This window comes from Mauremys mutica, chromosome 2 (assembly GCF_020497125.1).
Source record: "Mauremys mutica isolate MM-2020 ecotype Southern chromosome 2, ASM2049712v1, whole genome shotgun sequence".
Classification (NCBI taxonomy): domain Eukaryota; kingdom Metazoa; phylum Chordata; order Testudines; family Geoemydidae; genus Mauremys; species Mauremys mutica.
Genome location: NC_059073.1, coordinates 93,979,466 through 94,004,204, shown reverse-complemented (window position 1 = coordinate 94,004,204; position 24,739 = coordinate 93,979,466). Strand labels below are relative to the sequence as shown.

Below are 24,739 nucleotides of genomic sequence, written 5' to 3'. Positions count from 1 at the left end.
TCTTGGGAGTTGAACAGTCAGCTGTGTTTAACCTGGAATGTGGATTTAAGCCTATTACTCTTCATCATCTAATGAAGAATCATAAGGACACATCTACAAGACCTAACGCCTCAAACTAAAGTTGTCCTTGAAATTGCTGGCGTTTCTCAATTGAATCTGAATGGTACAAGCTACCCTCTCATGGTAAATTGATGAACTCTATCTTCAAAGAGTATAAATCCTTGGCAAGGGACAACTCAAGCATCTAGCTCATCAGATGAATAAGATCTGGCACATCTACAAACTTTGCATCTTGGTTAATGCAAGGCTTGGCTGATGCTAAGTAGGTCAATAGCTAGTTTGTGCTAGAAAACCTGTAGCTAAACCAAAATAAGATATTTTACAGGATGGTGAATCGCAGCTAGGTTTATCAGTTCACCAAGATGTAAACAATCCAAACTCAGTGCATTGAGACCTGGGCAAATGTCTCCACGTATTACTGGATAAACTGATCCAAAAAACCTACAAGTAGAGACGCACTTCTGATCCCTTCCCAAATAATGGTATTTGACTGTCCAAGGTACGACACTGCCATAGTTGGCAATAAATACTACAAACTCATTATCTACATCTTTGTCAGGTCTGACCCTACTATTTACTCCTGGACATCTGATGCCTTTTCCTTTAAGTCCAGACCGTGGGAAAAACAGAATCAAAGCTTCCAGCACTGGCATTTTAGCTACTGAAGCTTTGATGTTCACTGCACATAGTGGCTGCTGAAGCTTCACTGTGGGGCTATTTGAGCAAAACCTGTATCCAAGTCTCCAACACAGCCCTAACTCCAAACGTGGTGAAAACTCAATGTGGACCATGAAACATCAACATTAACTTTGACCTGAAGGAAGCCAAGAATAATCACCTGATGGTATTCTCAGAAGATGATGGGTCAAAGTTACATCTTGGAACACATTTCATACCTTGAAATATCATGAATCTTTCCCAGGCAAATAAAGCCAGTGCTCATAACAGTACCTTCAAAATCAGATCTCCCTGAGGTAGCATTTTAAGGAGTTGAGCTGCTCATATTAAACTAGGCAGATATTTACAGGCGGGAGGAATGGGAAGAGAACATCCATCTCAGTTTCACAAACAACATAGCTTTCCCTCAAAATAATATAATAGGAAAAAATGAATTGATTAAATAAGCCTAGAAAATTCTTGGAGTATTATGATTCAGTAAACTATAAAGCCACTATATCACTATGTAACTCCTGATCTATTAGCTGTAACAAATGGCTGATATTGGTGAAAATTCAGTAGTTACCTAGTGGCAAGGCAATTTAATACAGTAGTTTTGAGCATTCTTAGACTTACAGAAACAGACTGAGGGTTCACAGTTCTACTTTATTACCAACAATGCTGTGAAGGCTGATTCCCCACTCTGGCACTTTGAGTGCAGAAGGTGGGGGCTTGCAAGGGCCACTCCAGGCTGGTATTAAACTCCCAAGGTCACAGTTCTCTCTGACCTTGGATGAGATGCTGCCGCCACCCAAGTGCAAAAAAAAAAAAAAAGGACCCAGGAAGGCACACTTGGGAATTCCTCCCTGTAGGGTACCCTCAAGCCCTTTCACCCCACCCCCCTGGGGAAGAGCTGAGAAAGAAAATAAAGGAAATCAGCTGTTGCCACCAGCTAATTAAACAACATATGCACAAACCTCTTAAGACACCAAAAATCCAATCCTGTTATTAAAAAAGGTAAATTTTATTAAAAACAAAAAGAAAGAAAATATATCTGGAACTTAGGCTTTTGCTAGATTTAAAAAAACCTACTTACAAAAATTAAACATCAAACTTCTTTAAGTCCAGCTTAAAGTTTACAAGCAAAACAAAAAGCATTTGGGGTTAGCACAAAGGAGTCCACAAGCAATAAGAAATAAGTAGAAATAAACCTAATCGCGTCTTCCTAGACATTCTCTAATTTACTTACGTATCTGGGGTTTCAGATAGGCAATCTCTAGGTATGATCTGATGGTTTTTCATACCTGGCTTAAAGCTTCTCACAGCATAACTGCGGCCCTGATCCCCTCTTCCTCGGAGAATCACAGCACACAGACAAAAGGAAGCTTTTTCCCAATTTTAAAAAGTTCTAGCCCTCCCATTGGCTCTTTTGGTCAGGTGCCCACTCCTTTCATTTTACCTATGGGCTTGTTAACCTTTTACAGGTAAAGCAAGAAGAGAACAGCTACTAAGAGGAATTTTATAGCTAACTGGCTGTCTGGGTGTCCATAAAAGGGAGCTACCTCCGTCCCCTTCATTTATCACGAATGCCCTCTTAGAGAAACATTATCTATGAAACTTCTCAACATTGAGGTATTTGTACACAATCTATCAGAAATTTATGTGGCTATATTGTGTTCAAAAAAATTAAGAGCTCTGCAGACAAAACTTTCATTACATGAAATTACATCAAAAGAGTGGGTTTGGCTGGTCATGCTAGTCACTAAAGGAATAAAAATGATGAATAAGTTATTTTCAACCTTGCAATGTAGCAAACTTAAATGCTGAACATTTAACACTAGCAGAAGTGGTAATTTTATGAATAATTGATATTACCTGAGCTTTCACCAAATCTTGTTTCAGGAAAAATAATAGCTCTGTTCTTTATTTCAACTTTTGTTGATGGTAGCTTTGGAAGTGGCTTTATCATATGAATGACAGACTCAGATGGTGGTGTAAGGACATCAAGCTTTTTAGATGCTGAGCCTGTTGAAGATACATCCTGGGCAATGTCTTCTCGAATCTGAACTTTAATGAACTTTTGCACAATTTTGGGGTAAAAAAAGAACAATGTTATATTACAAGTCAATCCAAATGGCTAGTTCTTATTTACTTTGAGCCACACACATTCCAACAACAAGCTCTACTCATGCCTCAATGGTACAAAAGCAGTAACCATGTATCAATGGCTTTAACAAATAGAAAAAAAATGGTTACTCACCTTCTCAGAACTGTTCTTAGAGATACATGTTGCACATGTCCATTACACTGCAGGTGTGCGTGCGTCTCATGCATCAATGGAGAGTATTCCCTAGAGTATCTGTTAGGGTGGCTTTGTCCTATCTTATCTCCTTGTGCTCCATGTCCAGGGTATAAAGGGTGACGTTATCATACCTCTCCCTTCAGTTTCTTAGTGCCGAAAACCGAAGATAGACTCCAATGTGTTGGGGAAGGAGAGTGGGTCACGTAATGGACATATGCAACAATTATGAGAAGGTGAATAAACTCTACTTCTTCGAGTGCTTGGTTATGTCCATTACATTGTAGGTGATTATGAAGCTCTTATCAAATGTGTTGTGTCTCAGAGGCTCATTGGAAGGACTTCAAGACTGCTTTTCCCACCTCTGTGTCACTTCCTGATGCAGTGCTAAGCAATAAATGTGTGGCCAGAAGACGACACCACTGGTCTCCAAATATCCATAACAGGGACATGCACCACTAATGCTGCCAAGGCTGCATATGTCCTGGTAGTGCATGCCATCAACTTTTCAGGTAGATCCTGCCCATTGCAACATAAGAGATGCAACTGATAATCCATTTTGAGAGTCTGAATCATAATTGGGTGTCCCTTCATATGTTCTCCATAGGAAACAAGCAACTAGGTATAGACCCTGAAAGGTTTGTTCTGTCCAGGTAAAATGACAAAAGCTCAATGCACATCTAGGGGGTGCAGCTTTTCTTCACCCTTGTGAAGATGTGGCGGGTGGGGGGAGAGAACAGGTAAGTATAGAGATTAAGGTGGAAATCTGAAACCACCTTTGACAGAAATTTTGGATGAGGTCTGAGCTGAACTTGTCCATATAAAAAACAGTTCTGGGGATCCATGACAAGTGCCTGCAATTCCCTCTCTCTCCTGGCTGAAGTGATGACCACCAGGAAGCCTACTTCAGTGAGAGATGCAGAGGGTTTGAAATGGGGGACTCAAAAGAGCAGACAATACTTCATTTGAAGTCCCTAATGGGCACTGGGTCACAAACAGGAGGGAATAATTATCTAGACTGTTAAGTAATCTGGCCGTGACAGGATTGGTGAACTCAGTTTTACCACTGATTTTAGGATGAAATGCTGAAATTGTGGCCAAAGGAACTTTAAGACAGATGAAGGATTGAACAGATTGATTGATGTGAGAGAGTGTGTTTAAAATGTCTTAAATCAATGTAGGGAAGGTGACAGATTCCAGGAAGCTGCCTAGAAAGAGAACTGTTTCCACTTACTCATGCAGGTAGCCTTTGTAAAAGGCTTCCTGCTATTAAGTAGGACACCCTGGACTGCCACTGAGTGATAGAGATTTCTAACCACAGCACCGATAGTACCGAGAACTGTAGTGGTTCTGCCAAGATCAGCAAAGAACAATCCAGTGCCTCAGCTGCAGCAAGAGCCAGCATTGGTGGCCTCCTGAGAGGGCATTGGAGTTAATGGCTCAGGGTTAGGAGAGACCATATCAGCCAGAACTGGGGAGCAGTCTGAAGGATGCACTTTAGCATAGATGCTGGAATGGCTTTCAGAGGAGTGCATTCTTTGAGATATTGATGAACCTGATGCTGACTTCCTTTTCTGAGACTGCTCTGAAGCACTGGGTCTCTCAGAAAGATCCAGCAATGGTGAGCTCCTACCTCCCGTGGTGGACAAAGTAGGGGTAGCGCTTGGGAAAAACTCTTCAAAGCCCCTTCTAAAGAATGAGGGGGCTCAGATGCCAGCATTAAGACAGCCCCCATGATGAGACACTAGAGTCATTTCTGTCTGTTTCTTTGTTCTGGTTTTAATGCCCCTGCAGATGGAACACTTGCTTCAAATGCGCCCCTCACCTAAGCATTTCAGAAAGCATGAATTAATGTCACTGATGACCTGGGTTTCCAGCAACAGAATGAGGTTAAAGCTGAGGGACTGTGACTTGGAGTCAGCTGGTACCCAGTAAGGTCCAGAGGCCCAACTGAGCCTAAACTCTAAGCAAAACAAAAATAAGACATTTCTAAGGGTACGTCTGCACTACGGGATTATTCCAATTTTACGTATCAGAGGGGTAGCCGTGTTAGTCTGGATCTGTAAAAGCAGCAAAGAATCCTGTGGCACTTTATAGACTAACAGACGTTTTGCAGCATGAACTTTCGTGGGTGAATACCCACTTCTTCTTGCATCTGAAGAAGTGGGTATTCACCCACGAAAGCTCATGCTGCAAAACGTCTGTTAGTCTATAAAGTGCCACAGGATTCTTTGCTGCTTTTCCAATTTTACATAAACTGGTTTAGTAAAACAGATTGTATAAAATCGAGTGCACGCGGCCACACTAAGCACATTAATTCGGTGGTGTGCGTCCACGGTCCGAGGCTAGCATCGATTTCTGGAGCGTTGCACTCTGGGTAGCTATTCCGTAGCTATCCCATAGTTCCCGCAGTCTCCCCTGCCCCTTGGAATTCTGGGTTGAGATCCCAGTGCCTGATGGGGCAAAAATCATTGTCGCGGGTGGTCTGGGTAAATGTCATCACTCATTCCTTCCTCGAGGAAAGCAACGGCAGACAATCATTTCGCGCCCTTTTTCCCTGGATTGCCCTGGCAGACGCCATAGCATGGCAACCCTGGAGCCTGTTTTGCCTCTTGTCACTGTCACCGTATGTGTACTAGATGCCGCTGACAGAGGCGATTCAGCAGCGCTACCCAGCAGCATTCATTTGCTTTTGCATGATAGCAGAGATGGTTATCAGCTGTTCTGTACCATGCAACAACCCCACCTGTTGATTCCCTCCTCCCCCAGCCTTCCTGGGCTACCGTTGCAGTGTCCCCCCATTTGTGTGATGAAGTAATAAAGAATGCAGGAATAAGAAACAGTGACTTGTTAGTGAGATAAAATGAGGGGAAGGCAGCCTCCAGCTGCTATGATAGTCCAGACAGGACATTAAGCAGTGTGGGGGAGAGGAGCCCAGCATCCCGCTGCTATGATAGTCCAGGCAGTACAGAATCTTTTCTTTACACATGAAGGGCGGGGGCTGATGGAGCTCAGCCCCCTATTGCTACGATGAAGATGGTTACCAGCCGTTCTGTACCATCTACTAAGAATGACCAGGAGTTTTTTACCCAGGCGCCCCCGGCCAACCTCACCTGAGGCCAGCCAGGAGCACTCACGGGCTGATGATGAGGACAGGTACCAGTCCTATTGTGCAGCACCATCTGCCACAAGGCTGATGATGAGGACGGTTACCAGTCATATTGCACCATCTACCACCAGTGAGGGGGAAAGAGGATATTGCAATTGAGTGCCGCAGCATCGCGTGTACCAGCAGCATTCAGTAAACATAGGGTGACATTTAGAAGAGTCAAGAGACAATTTTTTTCCCTTTTACTTCTGGGGGTGGGTGGGGGCTGTAAATTGACCAGCTATGCCCTGAACCACCGCGGACAATGTGTTTGACCCTACAGGCATTTGGAGCTCAGCCAAGAATGCAAATGCTTTTCGGAGACTGCAGGAACTGTGGGATAGCTTGAGTCCTCAGTCCCCCCTCCCTCCATGAGCGTCCATTTGATTCTTTGGCTTTCTGTTACGCTTGTCACGCAGCAGTGCGCTGAGTCCCTGCTATGGCGTCTGTCTGGAGATTTTTTAAAAATGCTTTGGAATTTCGTCTTCTGTAACGGAGCTCTGATAGAACAGATTTGCCTGCCCATACAGCGATCACATCCGTACGGTCCATGCTGGAGCTCTTTTTGGATTTTGATTTCGGACTGCATCGCCACCCGGGCTGATCGGAGCTCCACGCTGGGCAAACAGGAAATGATATTCAAAAGTTCGCGGGGCTTTTCCTGTCTACCTGGCCACTGCATCTGAGTTCAGATTGCTGTCCAGAGCGGTCAGTGGTGCACTGTGGGATACCGCCCGGAGGCCAATACCGTCGATTTGCGGCCACACTAACCATAAACCGATATGGTAATACCGATATTAGCACTACTCCTCTCGTTAGGGAGGAGTACAGAAACCGGTTTAAAGAGCGCTTTATATCGATATAAAGGGCCTCTTAGTGTGGACGGGTGTGGTGTTAAATCGGTTTAACGCTCCTAAAACTGGTTTAAACGCGTAGTGTAGACCAGGCCTAAGAAATAAAATAAAAATATATGTCCAAAGGACCAGCAAACCATTAGGAAAGATACTTAGGGTTCTGGGTCTACAGGTTGTTTAAGAACTAACTACAGACCAAAAGCAGTAAGAAAGAACTGAAGTTGGGGTGTGATGACTCCACCCTTTATACACTTGGTACAGAGCAAGAGGTGACAAAGAGTAGAGTTGTCCCTGTGGATATTGTTGAGGAAAAAAACTCTCCTCCATTGATGCATGAGACACACACACCTTCTATATAATGGACACATGCAAGCACTCACAGAATCATTACATTTCTTCTACTAATTTAGGGACTAGAATTGTCCCAGTATGAAACTCTCAACCGAAAATTCTTGTGTGAGCATGGTCACAAGTGCAGAATAATATAACTTTAGAAAGCTTTTTAGTCACATTCTTCTTCCTCTCGCTCTCTCGAGATGATACTACTATACCTTTTTTAATCTGGTTAATTTGATTTTATATTTCCCATGTCAGTGAATACGCCATCCTATCCTTTATCCTTGGTTTCATAAATCTTTAAGTAAACCATTAAAGAAAAATAGTTTGAAGGAACGATAATTCTAATGTGTATTTGTTTTTTGACTGTAAAAGGGTTTATATGAGAAAACAAATGATTCCACTACAGTGTCAAAATACTAGTATTTTCAATCAAGTGACTCCCTACGTAGTTTACCAGATTTTATTCGTCCTCCCCTAAAAGTAGGTATGACACTTTCACTTGAGAGAGAAACATTTTCAGATGGCCGTAAACAATTTTGAAGAGATGTGGTCTCATTTTTAAAGTTTAAAATAGTGTGTGCATTGTAAACTCAATGTTTCGCAAATAAGGATGGAAGCATTTACCCAAAACCTACTAGCCTGAGAACTAAGCTTAACAGGCAAGATGAAAAATACTGGTGACATTATGCACTTCAAAGAGGCTGTGCCCCTTCCTCTAACCAACAGTTGTTTTTTTAAAACAAACAACAATGCAGCCTTCTGAATATTCTTAAAGTATAGTCTGATTAGAGATACTATTGATTACAGTGATATTCTCTACAGCTAAAATGGGGAATACAGCTGGAAATGGTGATACCTCTAAAATTGGAATGAACTTTAAATGGGGCCACTATAGTAGTAAGTGCTGGTCAAATAAAAAGTATTCACGAACTATATTTGTATTCCACAAGTATTAATCTATTATTTATTTGCTTAAACATCTTTGGCAGGTCAAACACCATAAAATAGCGTTTAAGCAAATTAACAAATTTCAATATAGTTAAAGTTAGTTGAATGGACAAATACAATTTGATCAAACCCTATTTGCTATATCCATTGTTTGTGTTATACCTTCTCTGTCTTCACCCCAGTTTTTTCTACAATAAAGTACATCTTGAGCTGATTTCTGTGGTACCCCATTTCCTCACTTCCTCATCTTACCCCATTCTCGACCTTTCTTCTCTTCCCAAAATGTCTCTAAAATTGTAGTTTTCTCTTGCCCATCCTCCTTGCCACAGACCTAGTCTATTGCTTTTTACAGTTCTGCAGACTCCAGAAAGCTAGGTACGTTTTGCTGAATCAGGCCCAAAACAAGCAAGTGCTCACCACCCTTGTCTAGCAACAAACTACTATAGTTCTTCGTATTTTAGTATCTCATACGCTTTGTACTTTAATTTAGCAAGTAAGTGCTTAACAGGTGTGTGGCAATTTTAGCTATAACTCAGTTAATTTAAGGAGCCCACCATTCTTCTTCAAAGACTGACAACCCCTATCAAACCAAGAACCTTTGGCTCCCAAAACAACAGCTTTAACCTATTCAATTAAATGAAATATTCCCCATTAAGTGTCTGTAACCTATCTTTACATTTAAATAAACCCCTGCTTGAATGGTTTTATCCCCAATGGGTTTTAATATTATCTGTAAAGGTTTACAGAACAGACTTTCATGGGAAAAGTAATTTTAGTGGAATGGTAAAGTAATGAATTAGTATCCCAAAATTAAACCGACTTTTAGCAGTATGGTAACCAATAATTATCTTAAGACTTCATGGAAACTTTAAGAAAACCACTTTTACCTTTTGTCCATTGTCACAATGTACATAAATTAGACCACTCCAAGGAAATACTGAGGGCTTTGTGGCAAGTGATGGATTAGGACTCACAAGAATTAAGATACTGGTCCTAAACAAACAACAAAAAAAGGCAGTAAAAACTATAGTATCTACATACAAAACTGAGTATGTATACTTTCATTCTCTTTGCACGTCATAACTCATGACATATAAAAATCACTTAACACTGTAAGAGCAAACGTTAGATATATGACTTTAAAGTTCTAGACCTTAATGCAGTGGGTAAACGTCATTCCTAGTATTAAATGTATATCCTATGTATTACTGCAATTTGTGGTCCCTGTATGTTTCAAAACCTAGACAGTAAGTGCATATATGTACACTCCACTTAAATGTAAATGCCAATGGTTGTAAAAGTTGTCCTTGTCTGCCTTGGAGAAAGCAGGAAGCTGGCTATATGTTCCAGAACCCCTAGAAAAGATAGTTTTGTTGTGCTCATTGAAAAATAGGACTTAAGGACTTGTGTGCTCTAGTTTGTACTGTCAGGGCAACGTGACTTGGGTAAGGAATATTTAAGGCACCCTTTAAACCAGTCAACATAAAAGCCAGCTTTCCTCCTCTTTTCCTTGCAGTTGCCACTGATTTTGGTGAAAATAAAAGCATTCCAATTGCACTGAAGGCTCCCACCAATCCTAATGCAGGGCCAGAGGGATGCCTTGAAGTCCATTGAGGACTTCATGGTCTCAGAAGAACACAAAGTTTGGCTAAATCAGAGCACACTAATACTCTGATTTAACTTCCTATGCTATGAACATGGGTACAAAGGGAGTACACTGGAATTAAAAAGATCTTCTTACAAGGCTGCAGGAAGTTAGGAGCACCGATATGTCAGAAGTGCTCACTTTTTCAATTCTTTTGAGTCTTGACCTCTTCTTTGAAAGACTCCACCTCATCAGATGCGCCAGAACTCTGTAATACTGACAAAGTGCTGAGACTTCAAGTGCATCTGGAATCTGAGGAACCTTTCTACTTTGAGCATGAGTGTATCAGGCATTTTGGAGGTGAAATTACACTGGGAATTCTGGGTTTGCTCCAATGCTTGCAGTGCTGACAGAGCCTTCGGACTCAGTAGCCACAGTGAAATCAGGCTATTACTTTTAGAGTTTACCCTTGGAAGCACTCCAGGCTGGTCTTGATTTGGACTTATGGAAATCTTTCTAGAATGTCTCAAGGGGGATGTTGGAGGCAGTCTCAGCTATCTTAAGTGTACAGGAGACATTTGCAGGTAGGCACCCCTCACATCTGGTGGCTGACTCCCAGGAGAATGAAACAGCAGACAATTTCAAGCCATGTCAATGCAGCAGAACAGAATTAAATGGATGAGCCTGAGTGGCTGGTCTTCCTTCCTCCCAAGATGTTGAAGAAATTGATTACATTTTGTAATACAGAAATATCACACACACCAGAATACAAGACCCAAGCAAATGCCAAAATGCGAGATTAATGAATGTGGAGAATTACTTGTGGCTGTTTTACAAATATCCTGCATGAGACGTCTGACCTTGGAGCTACTTCCCTGCCAGAATACAAACAAACAATGAGAAATACAATCTGTCTTGGAGACAGATTTTGTTGGTATTAAGCTAAAAGAGCTGGGTGGGCAGTCTAAAGTCTAAATGGTTTGGGTCTAGTGATCTTTGACATCTAGTTTGTAGAGCAAGCCTTTGTTGGGATAAGAATGGAACTAACAAAAAAAAATTGGCAGGATGGTTCATTTTGAGACAACCCCAAGCCCCACCCACAGGAATTAATTTGGGATGCATCTCTAGCAGTGCTTCATGTTTGAAGAAGTTAATATAGAAACAAATCAGTCACGTGAGTCTGAAAGTTAAAACTAAAGTCTGCCACAATTTGATCTTATGTGAGAAACTTCAACTCAAAAGGTACTTCACTTCTCAACTCCTTTTCCTCTTTACAGAGAGTTGAGGTGCCTGTGATTCTTTGTCACTCCCAGTTGATGGCATGGGTTCCAGTCCTTTTCTTTTCAAACTTCTCTTGACAGAGTCTTTCCATCATATCCTCAATCTTCCACATCCTTTCTTACTGGCCATTCTTTTTCCATTCTTATGTTACGCCCAGCTCAAACATGCCCTTCTCCACCGAAAGCTCCAAGTTCATCTTTTCCCTCACTTCTTCCATGTACACACAGTCTACCCTCTGGTTACCTCCCATTAACGTCAGTATATTATTTTCTACTACCTGTATCTTTTAATCTATCTCTGTAAGATGAAGAAGTTATTCACCTTATGCAGTAATGATGGTTCTTAGACATGTTTCCCCTATGGTTGCTCCACTGTAGGAGTGCTTGCGTCCCTGCGCTGCAGATTGAAGAACTTCAGAAGCAGTGTCTGCTAGGCCCACACATGTGCTGCCTCCCCTCGTGCCTCGCCACAAGGCTAGTCAGGGCATACAGGCTAACCCCCCTCAGTTCTTTCTCTATCGCAGAGTCATTGATAAGAACTCTGAAGTAGAGGAGAGAGATGTGGGCTGCGGAGCACCCATAGAGGGACACATCTAGAAGAACCATGGTTATTGCACAAGGTGAGTAACGCCTTCAAGTAGTATCCCTATGGGCTCTCCACAGTAGGCGACTCTTGAGCAGCATGCCCACCGGAGGGCTGGGACTTTGAAGTCAGGTCAGTTACAGATAACAATACTGTGGAGGCAAATATGGCATGGAGGCAGAGTCCCCAGTGATCGCACACTGTTCTGCAAAGGTGTGGTCTGATGCCCATGTCACTGCTCTATAGATTTCTGAGACAGAGACATTCTTGAAGAAGGAAACATATCAAGAGATCAACCTCGGGGAGTGCATGCAAATACTATCTGGAGGGGTCATGTTGTGATAACATTGTCTAATGCAGTTGAGACCCATTTGGAGAGCCTCTGGGGTGATGTTGCTTAGCCCTTTGATCTTTCTGCAACAAAAAGGAAAAGCTTCGGTGACTTCCAGAAAGCCTTCGCCTATCCAGGTAAAAGGCTAGGGCTCTCCTGACATCTATTGTGTGTAATATAGCCTCCCTGTTGTCACGGCAAGGCTTTGGGTAGAAGATTGGAAGGTGAATCAATTGGTTCATGTGGAACGGGGAGGTTGCCTTAGGAATGAATTTTGGATGTGGCCTGAGTGTAACCTTGTCCCAAAAGAACTAGGGGGGGGGAGAAGGAAGGGAGGAGGGAATGCCATCAGAGCTGCTATTTCTCCTATTCTCCTTGCTGAGGTGATTGCTATCAGGAAGGCTATTTTCATTGAGATGTAAGTGAACATGTGGCCATGGGTTTGAAGGGAGGCCTAGTCAGTCTTTTTAATACCAGGTTTAGGTCCCATGTGGGAGAAGGAAATCAAGGTTGTGGCAAAGGGTTTATTATACCCTTGAGGAACCTTTTAGTGGTTGGGTGTGACAGCACTGAGTATCCCTCTACTGGTTGGTGGAAGGATGCTATAGCTAGTAGGTGGACTCAGAGAGCCCCAATCTTTTTAGGGTCAGTGCATAATCAAAGATATGTGGAAGAGTTGCAGATGTCAGGGAGATGTGTTGGGAAGTATACCAAGTCCAAAACCTGGACCATTTTTGCAGTAAGTATGTCATGTTGAGGACTTTCTACTGTGTAGTAACACCTCTTGTACCTCCTTCAAACAGGAGCTTTCTAGATGTTGGAAACTAAGAAGGAGCCATGCTTTGAGGTAGAGAATCCTCAGGTTGGGATGTAGAGTACATAATTTATTCTGCAAGAGGAGGTACGGAGTGGCTTGGAGAGGGACTGGCAAGCATGTCCCGAGCTGTGAAAGGTAAGGGTACAAGACGTGCCCCATCTCTTTTTATTTTCAGCAGGACTTCAATAGTAGGGGAAATGGAGGAAAGACAGAGAAGGTTTCTGTCCCAGTGGAGACAAGAGCATCGCCCAGGCAGTGTTGTCCTATCTCTGCTCTGGAGCACCAGTGTGGACATTTCTTGTTCAGGTAAGTGCATATAGTACATAAAGGCTAGGTTGTCTGTTAGGACTGTTTTGTGCGATCCTTTGGCCAATGGGAGGAAGTGACCGCAGGCATTCCTGACGCTCTTAGCTTGACGAGGATGATGTGAAGAGATATGCCTGTGGGTGACCACTTGTACATCTAAACAACCTCATGACACAAGGCATTCCACTCTACCAGAGAAGCAACAGGGGAGTTTGGGAGAAGGGGATCCCCTTGCAAACGTTGGCTGGGTCTTTCCACCAATCTAAGGAGTTCTTGATTCTGGTGGGTAGTGACAGAGGTTTGTCTAGTCTGTCCCTCTTTGGTCTGTAAACTGAGCTGAACCACATCTGGAGGCATCACATGTGAAGCCTGGCATGTGGTATTATTGTTGTGCTTGCTGCCATATGCCCCAAGAGTTGGAGGCACTGTCTGGTTGATGTTTGCGGGCTACTTTGAATGGTCTCTATGAGTGTGGCCATGGAGAGAAATCTGTGTTGAGGTAGGAGAGCTCTGGCCTGTAACGAGTCGAGGTTGGCCCCTATGAATTTCAGGTGTTGCACTGGAACGAGGGTTGATTTTTAGGTGTTGATCTGTAAGCCCAGGTCTGTAAACAAGCACATTGCAGTTTTGATGACTCAGTGAGTCTCTTGCAGAGACCAGGCTCTCAGGAGGCAATCATCCAGATAAGGGTAAATCATGATCCCTTGGGAGCATAAGTGCGTGTCCACTACTGAGAGAACCTTGAAAATACTCTAGGGGCCAATGATAGCCCTAAGGGGAGTACTGGTAATTGTCTTGTCCCAGAGCAAATCTGAGAAATCGTCTGAGAGTCGGTAGGACTGAGACATGAAAGTAGGTGTTCTGAAGGTTGAAGGATGAAAACCAGTCTCCCTATTCTAATGCTGGAACAATCGTTGCTAGTGACCATCTTGAATTTTTAAGCTTTGACAAACTTGAGAGCTCTGAGGTCTAGTATGGGTCTCCAACCTCCTTTCCTCTTGGGTATTAGGAAACAGCGAGTAGAACCCTTTGCAGCACCATAGATGCTGAGGTAGTGGTTCTATAGCTCCTTAACTGGAGGAGGCTACCTACCTCTTGCCATAGCAAACTTTCATGAGAAAGTCCCTGAAGAGGGACGGGGAAGGTTGTTATGGAGGGGTCAGAGAGGTAAAATGGATACAGTACCCATTGCGAATGATTGCTAGGACCTATTGGTCTGATTTTATGTGTTCCCAGGTGCTGCAGAATTCTGCCATAGAATTCTACTGTCTGGTGGCCAAATGGGTGGATGGCAATGGTCGGCTGTAGCAAATGGGGGGAGTGGTCTATCAATATCTCAACCAACACATCAAAATTAGTGTTTGGACATGGATGGCTGGGATGAGGAAGGTTACAGGCCAGATAGTTTATGCCTCAAAAATTTATTCTTCTTCCCCTGTGGGTCATAGTAGCATTGAGCTAGATATTGGGAGGTGCATGGTTTGTGCTGGGGCTGTGGACTAAACTTCCTCTTTTGTCCCCGTTTATAGATGCCAAGAGAACAGAGAGTGGTTTGAGAATCTTTCAGCATGTGCAGAGAGGCATCAGGTCTTTTCCACAAAGAGTTTAGGGCTTTCAAAGGAAAGGTCTTTGATGACTAACTGTACCTTCTTCGGGAAGCCCAAGAAATGGAACCATGATGCATGTCGCATCATCACTGCCAGAGATGGACCTGGCTGCTGTGTCGAGGGCAGATTGTAGTGTTATTTTGCTACTAACTGTCTCTCCTGAACAACGGCCTTGAATTGATCGCAATAAAATCTCTCAGTTTCAAATAGTTTACATAGTTGTATTTAGCCATCAGGGCTTGGTAGTTGGCAATTTGAAGCTGAAGTGTGGCCTTCCTCCTGAAAAGGTCCAAAGGCTTCTAATCCTTATTAGAAGTGGATCTCATCTGGTGTTGATGGCCGCAGGAATTAACAGCATCCACCATGATGGAGCTGGCTGGGAGGCGGGAGAAGATGATCAGTCTCCCATGCTGGGGGACGCAATATTTTTTTGTCCATCCACTTGTGGGGGGGAGGGATAGCTCAGGGGCTTGAGCATTGGCCTGCTAAACCCAGGGTTGTAAGTTCAATCTTTGAGAGGGCTGCCAAGGGATCAGGGGCAAAATCAGTACTTGGTCCTGCTAGTGAAGGCAGGGGGCTGGACTTGATGACCATTCAGGATCCCTTCCAGTTCTATGAGATAGGTATATCTCCATATTAAAAAAAAAAAAAGGTAGGCGTCACCCATGCTGGGATTTGCCAAGTGGTTCTAGTTGGGTCCAGAATGTCCTCATTAATGAGTAGGCACCCTTCTTTCCTAATCCTACCCAGTGATAAGATCCTTCATGAGAGGCTTTCTACACTGGAAAACTGACCAGCAGAACTATAGCAATATAATATACCAATGTATCTATGTTGGTGTAACTTATTGTGTGGACACTTTTCTGGAATAAGTGACTTTACTCCAGTATAATTAATCCATACAATTATACTGGAAATAAAATCACATGTATGCCAGAAGTGTGTTCACATGTGGAGTTATACTGGGATAGCTATAGTGGTATGTGTTTAGTGAGAAATGATACAACTGATCTCAAAGACTTTTAGATAAATCATATCCAATTTTAATTTGCAATTACAATTAATCGTTAAAACACCAAAAATAATAGTAAAATATCTAATATATTAGGACCTATGTGGTATGTATATTCATGAAAGCTCAAACTTTTACCAGATTCAATGGTCAAAGTAATCTGAACAGCAAGAAAATACCTTTCATAGTAGAAAAAGAACAATGAAAAGAGACTTACTCTGGCTCAATAACTCCATGTTGAGGTGTTATTGTAAGACAATGAGCTGGCCAAGAAAGTTCAAATTTCAATGACCTATTACAATTGTTCATAATTTGTATATGTCCAGTTTCTGCTGTTCCACCTATTGTACAATACAAAAAAAGTTTTAGTTCAGCTATAAAATTTTACATGAATAAAATTACAGCAGATCAAAAACTGACAGCACTATTGATTAAGAAGGAAACTGTTTGCTATTTAACATCCCTTTGTCATGTTTTGTACCTTGGTGGTTCTTCTTGCTGGCAATGGAGTGTATTTTAGAAATTAATCAATCAATCTCAGAATCTCTGTTTCAGGACACATTCTGGCAAATCAAGGTATTTTGAAAGCAACTTCAATTGACAAACCAAAACCACAGCTCAAACTATTTGGTGAGGAAATTCAATAGAACTATAGTAAAGGTATCACCAAAGCCAAACTTAAATACTACAGTAGGTTAGGACCATTCACTAGTTAGATCAGTTATTTTATTTATCCAAACTTAAAAAAAAATACTCACTAATAGAAGGAGATTTCAAAATTAAGTGTTCAGGCTGAACGGTCCATGTCTCTCGAGAAATCAATTTATTCTGAACAGGGTCATCAGTATTTAAAGATAATGGGGGACCTTGAGGTCCTTTAACTGGAAGAACATCCAAAGTTGTATTGGTATGTGTATCAGTGCTTCCAAGTCTAAAATGATATCATGAAATAAGAAAGAGCTTTTACTGCAGACAAAAGTAATTTCTTTATCCAAAGTTAGTTAGCCATGGTAACATTTTGTTTTTCTTTTGAGCACTAGTTTGATTTTATGATTTTAGCATCTGAAACTAATACATATGCTAAGTTTACTAGGGCCTCAATTTCAACTGAAGTTTCCATTAATAGGAAAAATTATTGAAATTCAGTAGCCATATATAATTGACATAGGACAGTGGGCAGTTTAGTTTACATAAAATTTGAAAAGTAGCAAATGATATTCTTTGAGAAGGCTGCATTTCAGTAACCGGTGAGGGAAAATTACTTGTTGGTAATTCGAATTTCATAGTAGTCTCTTGACATCTAACCCAGCAACAGCAATTGTTGACAGCTTATTAGCTCTTCCTACCAGAACCAAGTCTACTTTTCAACTTACTACTTTTTCTCCCCACCCCCAGTTTGATGTTTCTGGAGCAAAGTATTAGATAATGAGGTCACAACTCCAAGCAACACTCTGGTGGAAGGCAGGACAGACAGAGAGAGAGAGAGAGAGAGGATAGAAGAGGACAACTACAAACAAATGCTACTTGCAAGTAATTTTCTTGATGTATCTTACTTCCCACCCAGAAACAATTTCTGATAGCAGAAGTTGAAAGCATCGAGCCAGATGAGTTGGGCTTACTTCACAGTTGTTCTTGGAGCATGGTCAACAAACATCAGCAGAGAAGTTTACAAAAAAAATCTAGTTGGCATTGCCAGATGAAGATGTCTGGAAGTAATCAGGTGGCTACCGTACAAATTTCTAAAAAGAGATACTTCAACCCTTTGATCCTAGAAAGCTGTCATGCCTATTACAAAAAGGTATAACAATTTTGGATGCAGCAGATTAGCTTGCTTTTGGATGCAATTTTTAAACCACACAGTCATTTTGGATTTGACTGTCATCTGTCCCTTATGATCTTTAAAAAAAACCCACAACTCTTCTAAACCTTTCTGTGAGATAGTTCACTTGACTCCCAAAAAGATTCCTTCTCTGATACAAAAGATGGTGACACTAAAGATAAAACAGACTAGTTAACACAAAACTCCAAACTCATCTTTGATTCTTTTTTTAATTTATTCCAAAGAATGGCCTAGACCAGGGGAAAAAGGAGAAAAAGCAATAAGCAAATTCTCCCACTATGAAGGGAATTGTTAACAGAGTACAACTCTACTAGGTCCCATACTCTATAACACATCCAGGAGTTTGTGGGGTGTCTCCTCAATTTCCTCCAGAGGAATCTAGAGCTCATCTGCAACTCTCCTGAATAAATCTTGAAACCGTTTATAGTCAACTGGCAGAGATGAGGAGGCCAGAGCAAGTGCCTCATCAGGAGATGAAGATATTCCTGTTGGAACTGGCAGTACCACTAGATCTGGCTCTATCTTTTCCTCAATGCCGTACCAATTCCGGATAATACAAAATATTATCCATGGTCCCCAGCATGGCCAATGAGAGGGATCCAACATAGGTTGATAAGGGCCGCAAGGCACAGAGCAGCAGTTCTCAAACTGTGGGTTGGGACCCTGAATGGGGTCGCTAGGACTCGCTTAGACTTGCTGGGCCCAGTGCTGAAGCCCAAACCCCACTGCCCAGGGCCAAAGCCAAAACCTGAGGGCTTCAGTCTTGGGCGGCAGGACTCAGGTTGTAGGCCTCCTGCCCGGGGTTGAAGCCCTTGAGCTTCAGCTTTGACCTCCCTGCCTGGAGCGGTGGGGCTCGGGCTTTGGCCCCCCCTACCCAGGGCAGTGGGACTTGGGCGGGCTCGGGCTTCGGTACCCCCTCCTGGGGTAATGAAATAATTTTTGTTGTAAGAAGGGGGTCGCATTGCAATGGCATAGAGGAAACTAATAGTCCTGGAGTGAGGGGACGGAACCCCATATTATGAGGCTGTGGCAGAGCCCAGGATATTCTAACTTCTCTGTCTGGGCTTATATCTCTTGGTGGGCTGATGGCAGTCCCATCTCCATGTCAGATTCTCCTGAAGAAAATGAAAGTTCCAGTTCCATTTGTGGTGCCCTTGGTACCGTCTATGTAGCACTAATGCAACTAGTAGATAGAATGAGGAATCAGTTTCTCTTGTAGTGTTTGTAGACTGCTAGTGTTAAAATTATCCTTGTAAGGACCAGGTCCATTAGAAGGGGGGATTCTGGGTTGAGAATTACAAAAAAATATCCTCAGGAGTGGTATACGTGTCTGTTCTTGGACACTGGTGTTTTCTTATGCACTCATGTCAGTACCAACAGTCCATGAAGTTCTCATGTATCCTTTGATGGTACTAGTGGTTGTGCCGGTCTTGGTTTGTTACACTCCATTCTTAGTATTGACAGTCCTTCCTCTGTCAATGGTGAGATGCAAAGGCTCCGACGCCTCAAAACCTGTGGGTTGGTACTATGCCCTTTATAGGCTCTTGAACCTAGAGCATGAAGAGTCACCCAACTGAGAAGGATATCGGGGAAGTACTCCCTTTTCATTTAGGTGGTTCTGGAAGGGGATTTTTCTTTAGGCTTTTTAAGAGGGCTTTCTGGTGAGCTGGGGAAAAAGGGCTTCTTAGCTCTAACTTTGTTCACCCATGTGTCAGAGGTGACAGTGCTAGATGGAACATTCATTAACACCTCTGCATGATGAGCAGAGGGAGTCTGCCCACTTTGGATCAGACTGAGGAGTCATAAAAAAATACTCCTTGTGGAGCATTCTAAGTTTGAATTCCCATGCATGCCAGGTTCCGCTTGGAAGAGTGGCAGATACTGCACCCAGTCAAAATATAAGCTTCTCTAAGGCAGTACAGGCACCTTTGATGGTTGTTGCTGACCAAGAACTGTCTCCTGCCCCAGATGCATCACGAAGCCTGGGATCCTGGGCATAACATGAGTCCCATCTGGGCTGGGGCAGACCTAGAGTAGAAGAGGTCCCTAAAAATCAACAAAACTAACCACAACTAATATTTAAGTAATAAAATTTCTCTAGCAATGTTTACAGGTTTGAAGTTACAGGATCAGCTCTGTGGACAATGAAGGGTTCCCTCTCAGACTGTGCAGTGGTAGAGTAGAACTGGAGAGGTACTTGGTCTGTACCACTCCTTAAATCCTCAATTCACACCATGAGAGGTTGCAACCATGGACAAACAGACATCATTAGCAGAAGTCTTCCAGTCTCAAGCACATGCATACCCACAATGAAATACACTTAGGGACCAACACTCAAAGAAGCAGAGATTTCACTCTGGAAACCAGCAACGAGGCTTTGGAATGGAGAAGGACTCCTTGTATCCCAGGCCCCGGCCACCTTGTTGTTACATTTCAAAGACACAGCACTGATAGAGGACTCTGTACTATTATTGAAGATAGGGGCCAGAGCTCCAGTACATTGCCCTTAAAAAAAAAAAAAAAAAAAGATGGCAGACAACCTAGTAAACTTTACTGATTTGGATTGGAACGGTTTAAATCCCCAGGGCTGTGCTGGATGCTTTAGGACTCTACACAGAAGACAAAGTAGGGAGCAGGGTCTAGAGGATATCAAATGTGCCCTGATCTGGGAGAGGAATTAGCAGCAAGTGGGAGAAAGACCACCTTAGCAATTCTGAGGGGTGCAGAATTTAAGTTCTACCTAGTTTATACCCAGAAGCTAAAGTTGCAGCCAGGTGCAGGACCCTCCCCACCAGGTGACAAACTTTTGTTTCACTACTCAATGACATAAAGGAATAATTACTTTAGGCCAGGAAAAAAGAAGCCATTCTACAACTTGATTTATGGGTATCATTGGTAAAGTAAGGATCTGACAAGCCTGAGAAAGAGGAAGCACTCTTCCCAGAATCCTCAGAAGTAGAGAGAGACAGCACTTCAGTAGCAGGCGGCATATCATACACGCAGGGAGAATCTGCTTCAGAATTATATTAGACAGCGGGAGCCCTAGAGGGAACTGATCTGCAGAGAAATGGAGAGAGTGTCTGAAATACTGGAGTATGCAGCAGTCAGTTCCAGTGTTGATACTATGTGGGAGGGGAGGGGAGAGGAGAGTAAACAAACATACTAGCAGAAGAAGGGTGGAGATTTTACCCAATAAGATCAGCCCAGTTGAAAGTAAAGAAAAAGTTTCTGAAAGTAAAGAAAGGTCTGCACAATTGGGTTTATCCTGGTGATAATGCAGCCTGCCAGGGGTCTGTCATTCGGACTGAGACTCCCAAATAGCTTTACCTGGACAAGGAGCTATAAAGTTGGCTGCTAGGCCATGAAGACAAGACAAGCATTACTTCTTGGAGACAGAGCTGAATCTTAAGAGCAGTCAGTCCCCAGGGGTTCAGAGCCTTTGAGGAAGACCGGTGGGGGAGACAGGGAGGAAGAGAGTGGATGATGTTTTGCCCTTTCCTGTAGGGCTTCTGTCTGACTAGAGAGCTTTGAAACAGATCTCAGCAGCAGACAATTCCTATACTCACTGGGTTTTTCCCTTTTCTTCCCTATTAAGTTCAGAAGGAGGAATAGGAAGTTAGGAAAGACAGAACAATAGCTGAGAACTGAAGTATTAGGTAGCATGTTATGCTTCCAGGTTAGGAGGCAGAGAAGAGAGAACACACTGACACATATATCAGAGTTAACTGATAAATATTTTGCCTCATTGCTTCTGGTAGGTGGTGCCATAATGTTTGTCAGTAGCTAACTGTTGGGCACGAGAAGAAAAAAAAACAGGGACAAATGTACTTTGACATATCTAATAGTGTTTTACAGAACTGCTCCATAGTCCTCACAGAACTGATCCCTGAACTGGAACACTAGCAGTTTGAGGGAAAGTTGACTTCTGGATTGATCTTATTATTCCTTTAGGGAAGCAATGTGGGTTCCGCAATCTTCAAGGGTTTCGTCTGGTGGATAAGTCAGTGTAACAGCTGATCAGTTCCCCATAATAAGTTTATTCTCCTCACAGAGGCATCAAAACTTCAGCTAGCTTCTCCCACTTACCCCCAAACAAGCCTTAATCTCTCAGATCAGGGGCATAATTTATTTTGAAAAAATACATTCTCTTTGCCAGCTGACAGAACGCAGAAGAAGAGATATCCATAAATTGCAGGCAGGGGTGCATCATCAGCTTTTTATTAGTTTAGAATTTTAGTTATCACAATTCTATCAGAATGTACGTCAAAATGCAAATACAAGATCCATTGTAATATTCAACTCAGAAAACACCATTTTCAGGGTACTGCCAAAACCCTTCCTAATCTGTGGAGAAATGAGGGAGTGGAAGTATAAAGAAAAAAAGAGCTGAACTTTTTGATCTAGTTTTTGTCACCGACAGTGTTTCATTACTCAATACACCACTACCTCTAAAAAGCTTTATCAAGCTTTTAATGTGAAAAGTAACATGACCCCCCCTAATTAGCAGTAAATCATAATGATTTTTATATGTATTAAATCTAATGTTCACTGTACCTGTCTGATTCCAAGCTATGTCCTTGAGACTGCTGAAGACAATCCCTCTTAAAACTGGAATCTCTAGCATCTCCAACCACAGAAAGAATAACTTTACGCATATTTCCATAAAAAAGCTCGATGTCATTTGTCCTTTGTGGTAGGTCATACACTAAGAAAAGATATTTTGAAGGATTAAAAGGAAAAAAATCTAAAAAGGATAACATATAACAATTATGCATTGTAACTGTGAATTGATAAGCTAGACGTTTTAGAAAAGATACCCATAATAAACTAATAAATGGACTGTGTAACCTAATAGAGTTCGCATTACTGAACCTAAAATAGACTCAGCCTCCATGCAGTTTTAATTGCGCTGTTAAACAATAGAATACCAATTGAAATTTATTAAATACTTTGGATGTTTTTCTACATTTTCATATAGCTTGTATTCTGTGTTGTAATTGAAATCAATGTGTATATTATTTTTATTACAAATATTTGCACAGTAAAAATGATAAAAGGAACAGTATTTTTCAATTCACCTCATACAAGTATAGTACTGTAGTGCAATCTCTGTCATGAAAGTGCAACTTACAAATGTAGATTTTTCTTGTTACATAACAGCACTCAAAAACAAAATGTAAAACTTCAGAGCCTACAAGTTCATTCAGTCCTACTTCTTGTTCAGCCAGTTGTGAAGACAAACAAGTGTGTTTGTAAATATCTCCTGTAAATGTATTCTTATTTACAATGTCACCAGGAAGTGAGAAGAGGCATTTGCATGGCACTTTTGTAGCCGGCATTGCAAGGTATTTATGTGTCAGATATGCTGAACATTTGTATGCCTCTTCATGATTCGGCTGCCATTCCAGAGAACATGCTCCCATGCTGACGACACTTGTTAAAAAAAGAATGCGTTAATTAAATTTGTGACTGAACTCCTTGGGAGAGAACTGTATGTTCCCTGCTCTGTTTTACCCACATTCTGCCATATATTTCATGTTACAGTCTCAGATGATGACCGAGCACGTCGTTCATTTTAAGAACGCTTTCGCTGCAGATTTCACAAAACGCAAAGAAGGTACCAATGTGAGATTTCTAAAGATAGCTACAGCTCTTGACCCAAGGTTTAAGAATCTGACGTGCCTTCCAAACTGAGAGGGACGAGGTGTGGAGCATGCGTTCAGTAGTCTTAAAAGAGCAACACTCTGAGGTAGAAACTACAGAACCCGAACCACCAAAAAAGAAAATCAACCTTCTGCTGGTGGCATCTGACTCAGATAATGAAAATAAACATGTGTTGGTCTACACTGCTTTGGATTGTTATTGAGCAGAACCCATCATCAGCATGGGTGCATGTCCTCTGGAATGGTGGTTGAAGCATGAAGGGACATATGAATATTTAGCACAGTTGGTACGTAAATATCTTGCAACACCGGTTACAACAGTGCCATGTGAACGCCTGTTCTCACTTTCAGGTGACATTGTAAACAAGAAGCGGGCAGCATTATCTCTTGCAAATGTAAACAAACTTGTTTGTCTGAGCGATTGGCTGAATAAGAAGTAGGACAGAGTAGACTTGCAGGCTCTAAAATTTTACATTGTTTTATTTTTGAATGCAGTTTTTGTGTATATAATTCTACATCTGTAAGTTCAACTTTCTTGATAAAGAGATTGCACTACAGAACTTGTATTAGGTGAATTGAAAAATACTATTTGTTTTTTTACAGTGCAAATACTTGTAATCAAAAATAAATACAAAGTGAGTACTATACACTTGGTATTCTGTGTTGTAATTGAAACCAATATATTTGAAAATGTAGAAAACATCCAAAAATATTTAATTAAATGGTATTCTATTATTAACAGCGTGATTAACTGTGATTAATTTTTAAAATCATGCAATTAATCGCAATTAATTTTTTAAAATCGCTTAACAGTCCTAATAATAATTTATTTCCTCATCAATTTTTCTATGGTGCTCAACATACCAGGAATGGTTCACTAATATTACATTGTTTTTGGCTTGTAGATCCCAGGATATGAGACAGACATGGTGGGTGAGGTAATATCTGTTATTGGACCAACCTTAGTTGGTAAGAGAGAGAAGCTTTCAAGCTTCACGTCTTTTGTTGTTGTAAAGAGGCAAACATTTAATAGAAAAGAATACATAGGGAAAGAATCAGTCTAGATTATATTCACCTGTATATCCTTAAGCAACATAATTTCTGTGTGTCCCTGAATACTATTCAACACTTTTGGTGCTCAGTAAGTAAATAAGTTTTTGGCATTCAATATGAAATTTGCTTTTGTTCAAAAGAGATATTGAGGGTTTTCACCAACTCACAAAAAAAGGACACCCTCAGAGGCAGAAGTAGACTTTCTTAATCTGGATAATAAATTCCTTCATGGTACAAAGGAGAGGAAGAAAAGGCACTGCTTGAAATACTTCTTTTTTGGGATAAGTAATTTTTGCACTACTTTTAAAAAATGTTCCTTAGAAACTAAAAAATGGTCACTTCTTAAAGATAATTTAT

At 41.6% G+C, this 24,739-nt stretch overlaps 1 protein-coding gene across 1 annotated transcript in view; it reads right to left on the bottom strand.

The window, feature by feature from the left end:
• LOC123363189 (centrosomal protein of 192 kDa-like) overlaps positions 1-24,739 on the bottom strand; it is a 220,227-nt gene that overhangs the window by 20,209 nt on the left and 175,279 nt on the right. The window contains exons 46-50 of the mRNA XM_045004073.1: positions 22,221-22,371; positions 16,585-16,757; positions 16,044-16,167; positions 9,193-9,298; positions 2,593-2,794 (exon numbers count right to left, since the gene is read on the bottom strand). Of these exons, the coding sequence (XP_044860008.1) occupies positions 2,593-2,794; positions 9,193-9,298; positions 16,044-16,167; positions 16,585-16,757; positions 22,221-22,371 (756 nt within the window). The remainder of the gene's footprint in view (positions 1-2,592; positions 2,795-9,192; positions 9,299-16,043; positions 16,168-16,584; positions 16,758-22,220; positions 22,372-24,739) is intronic.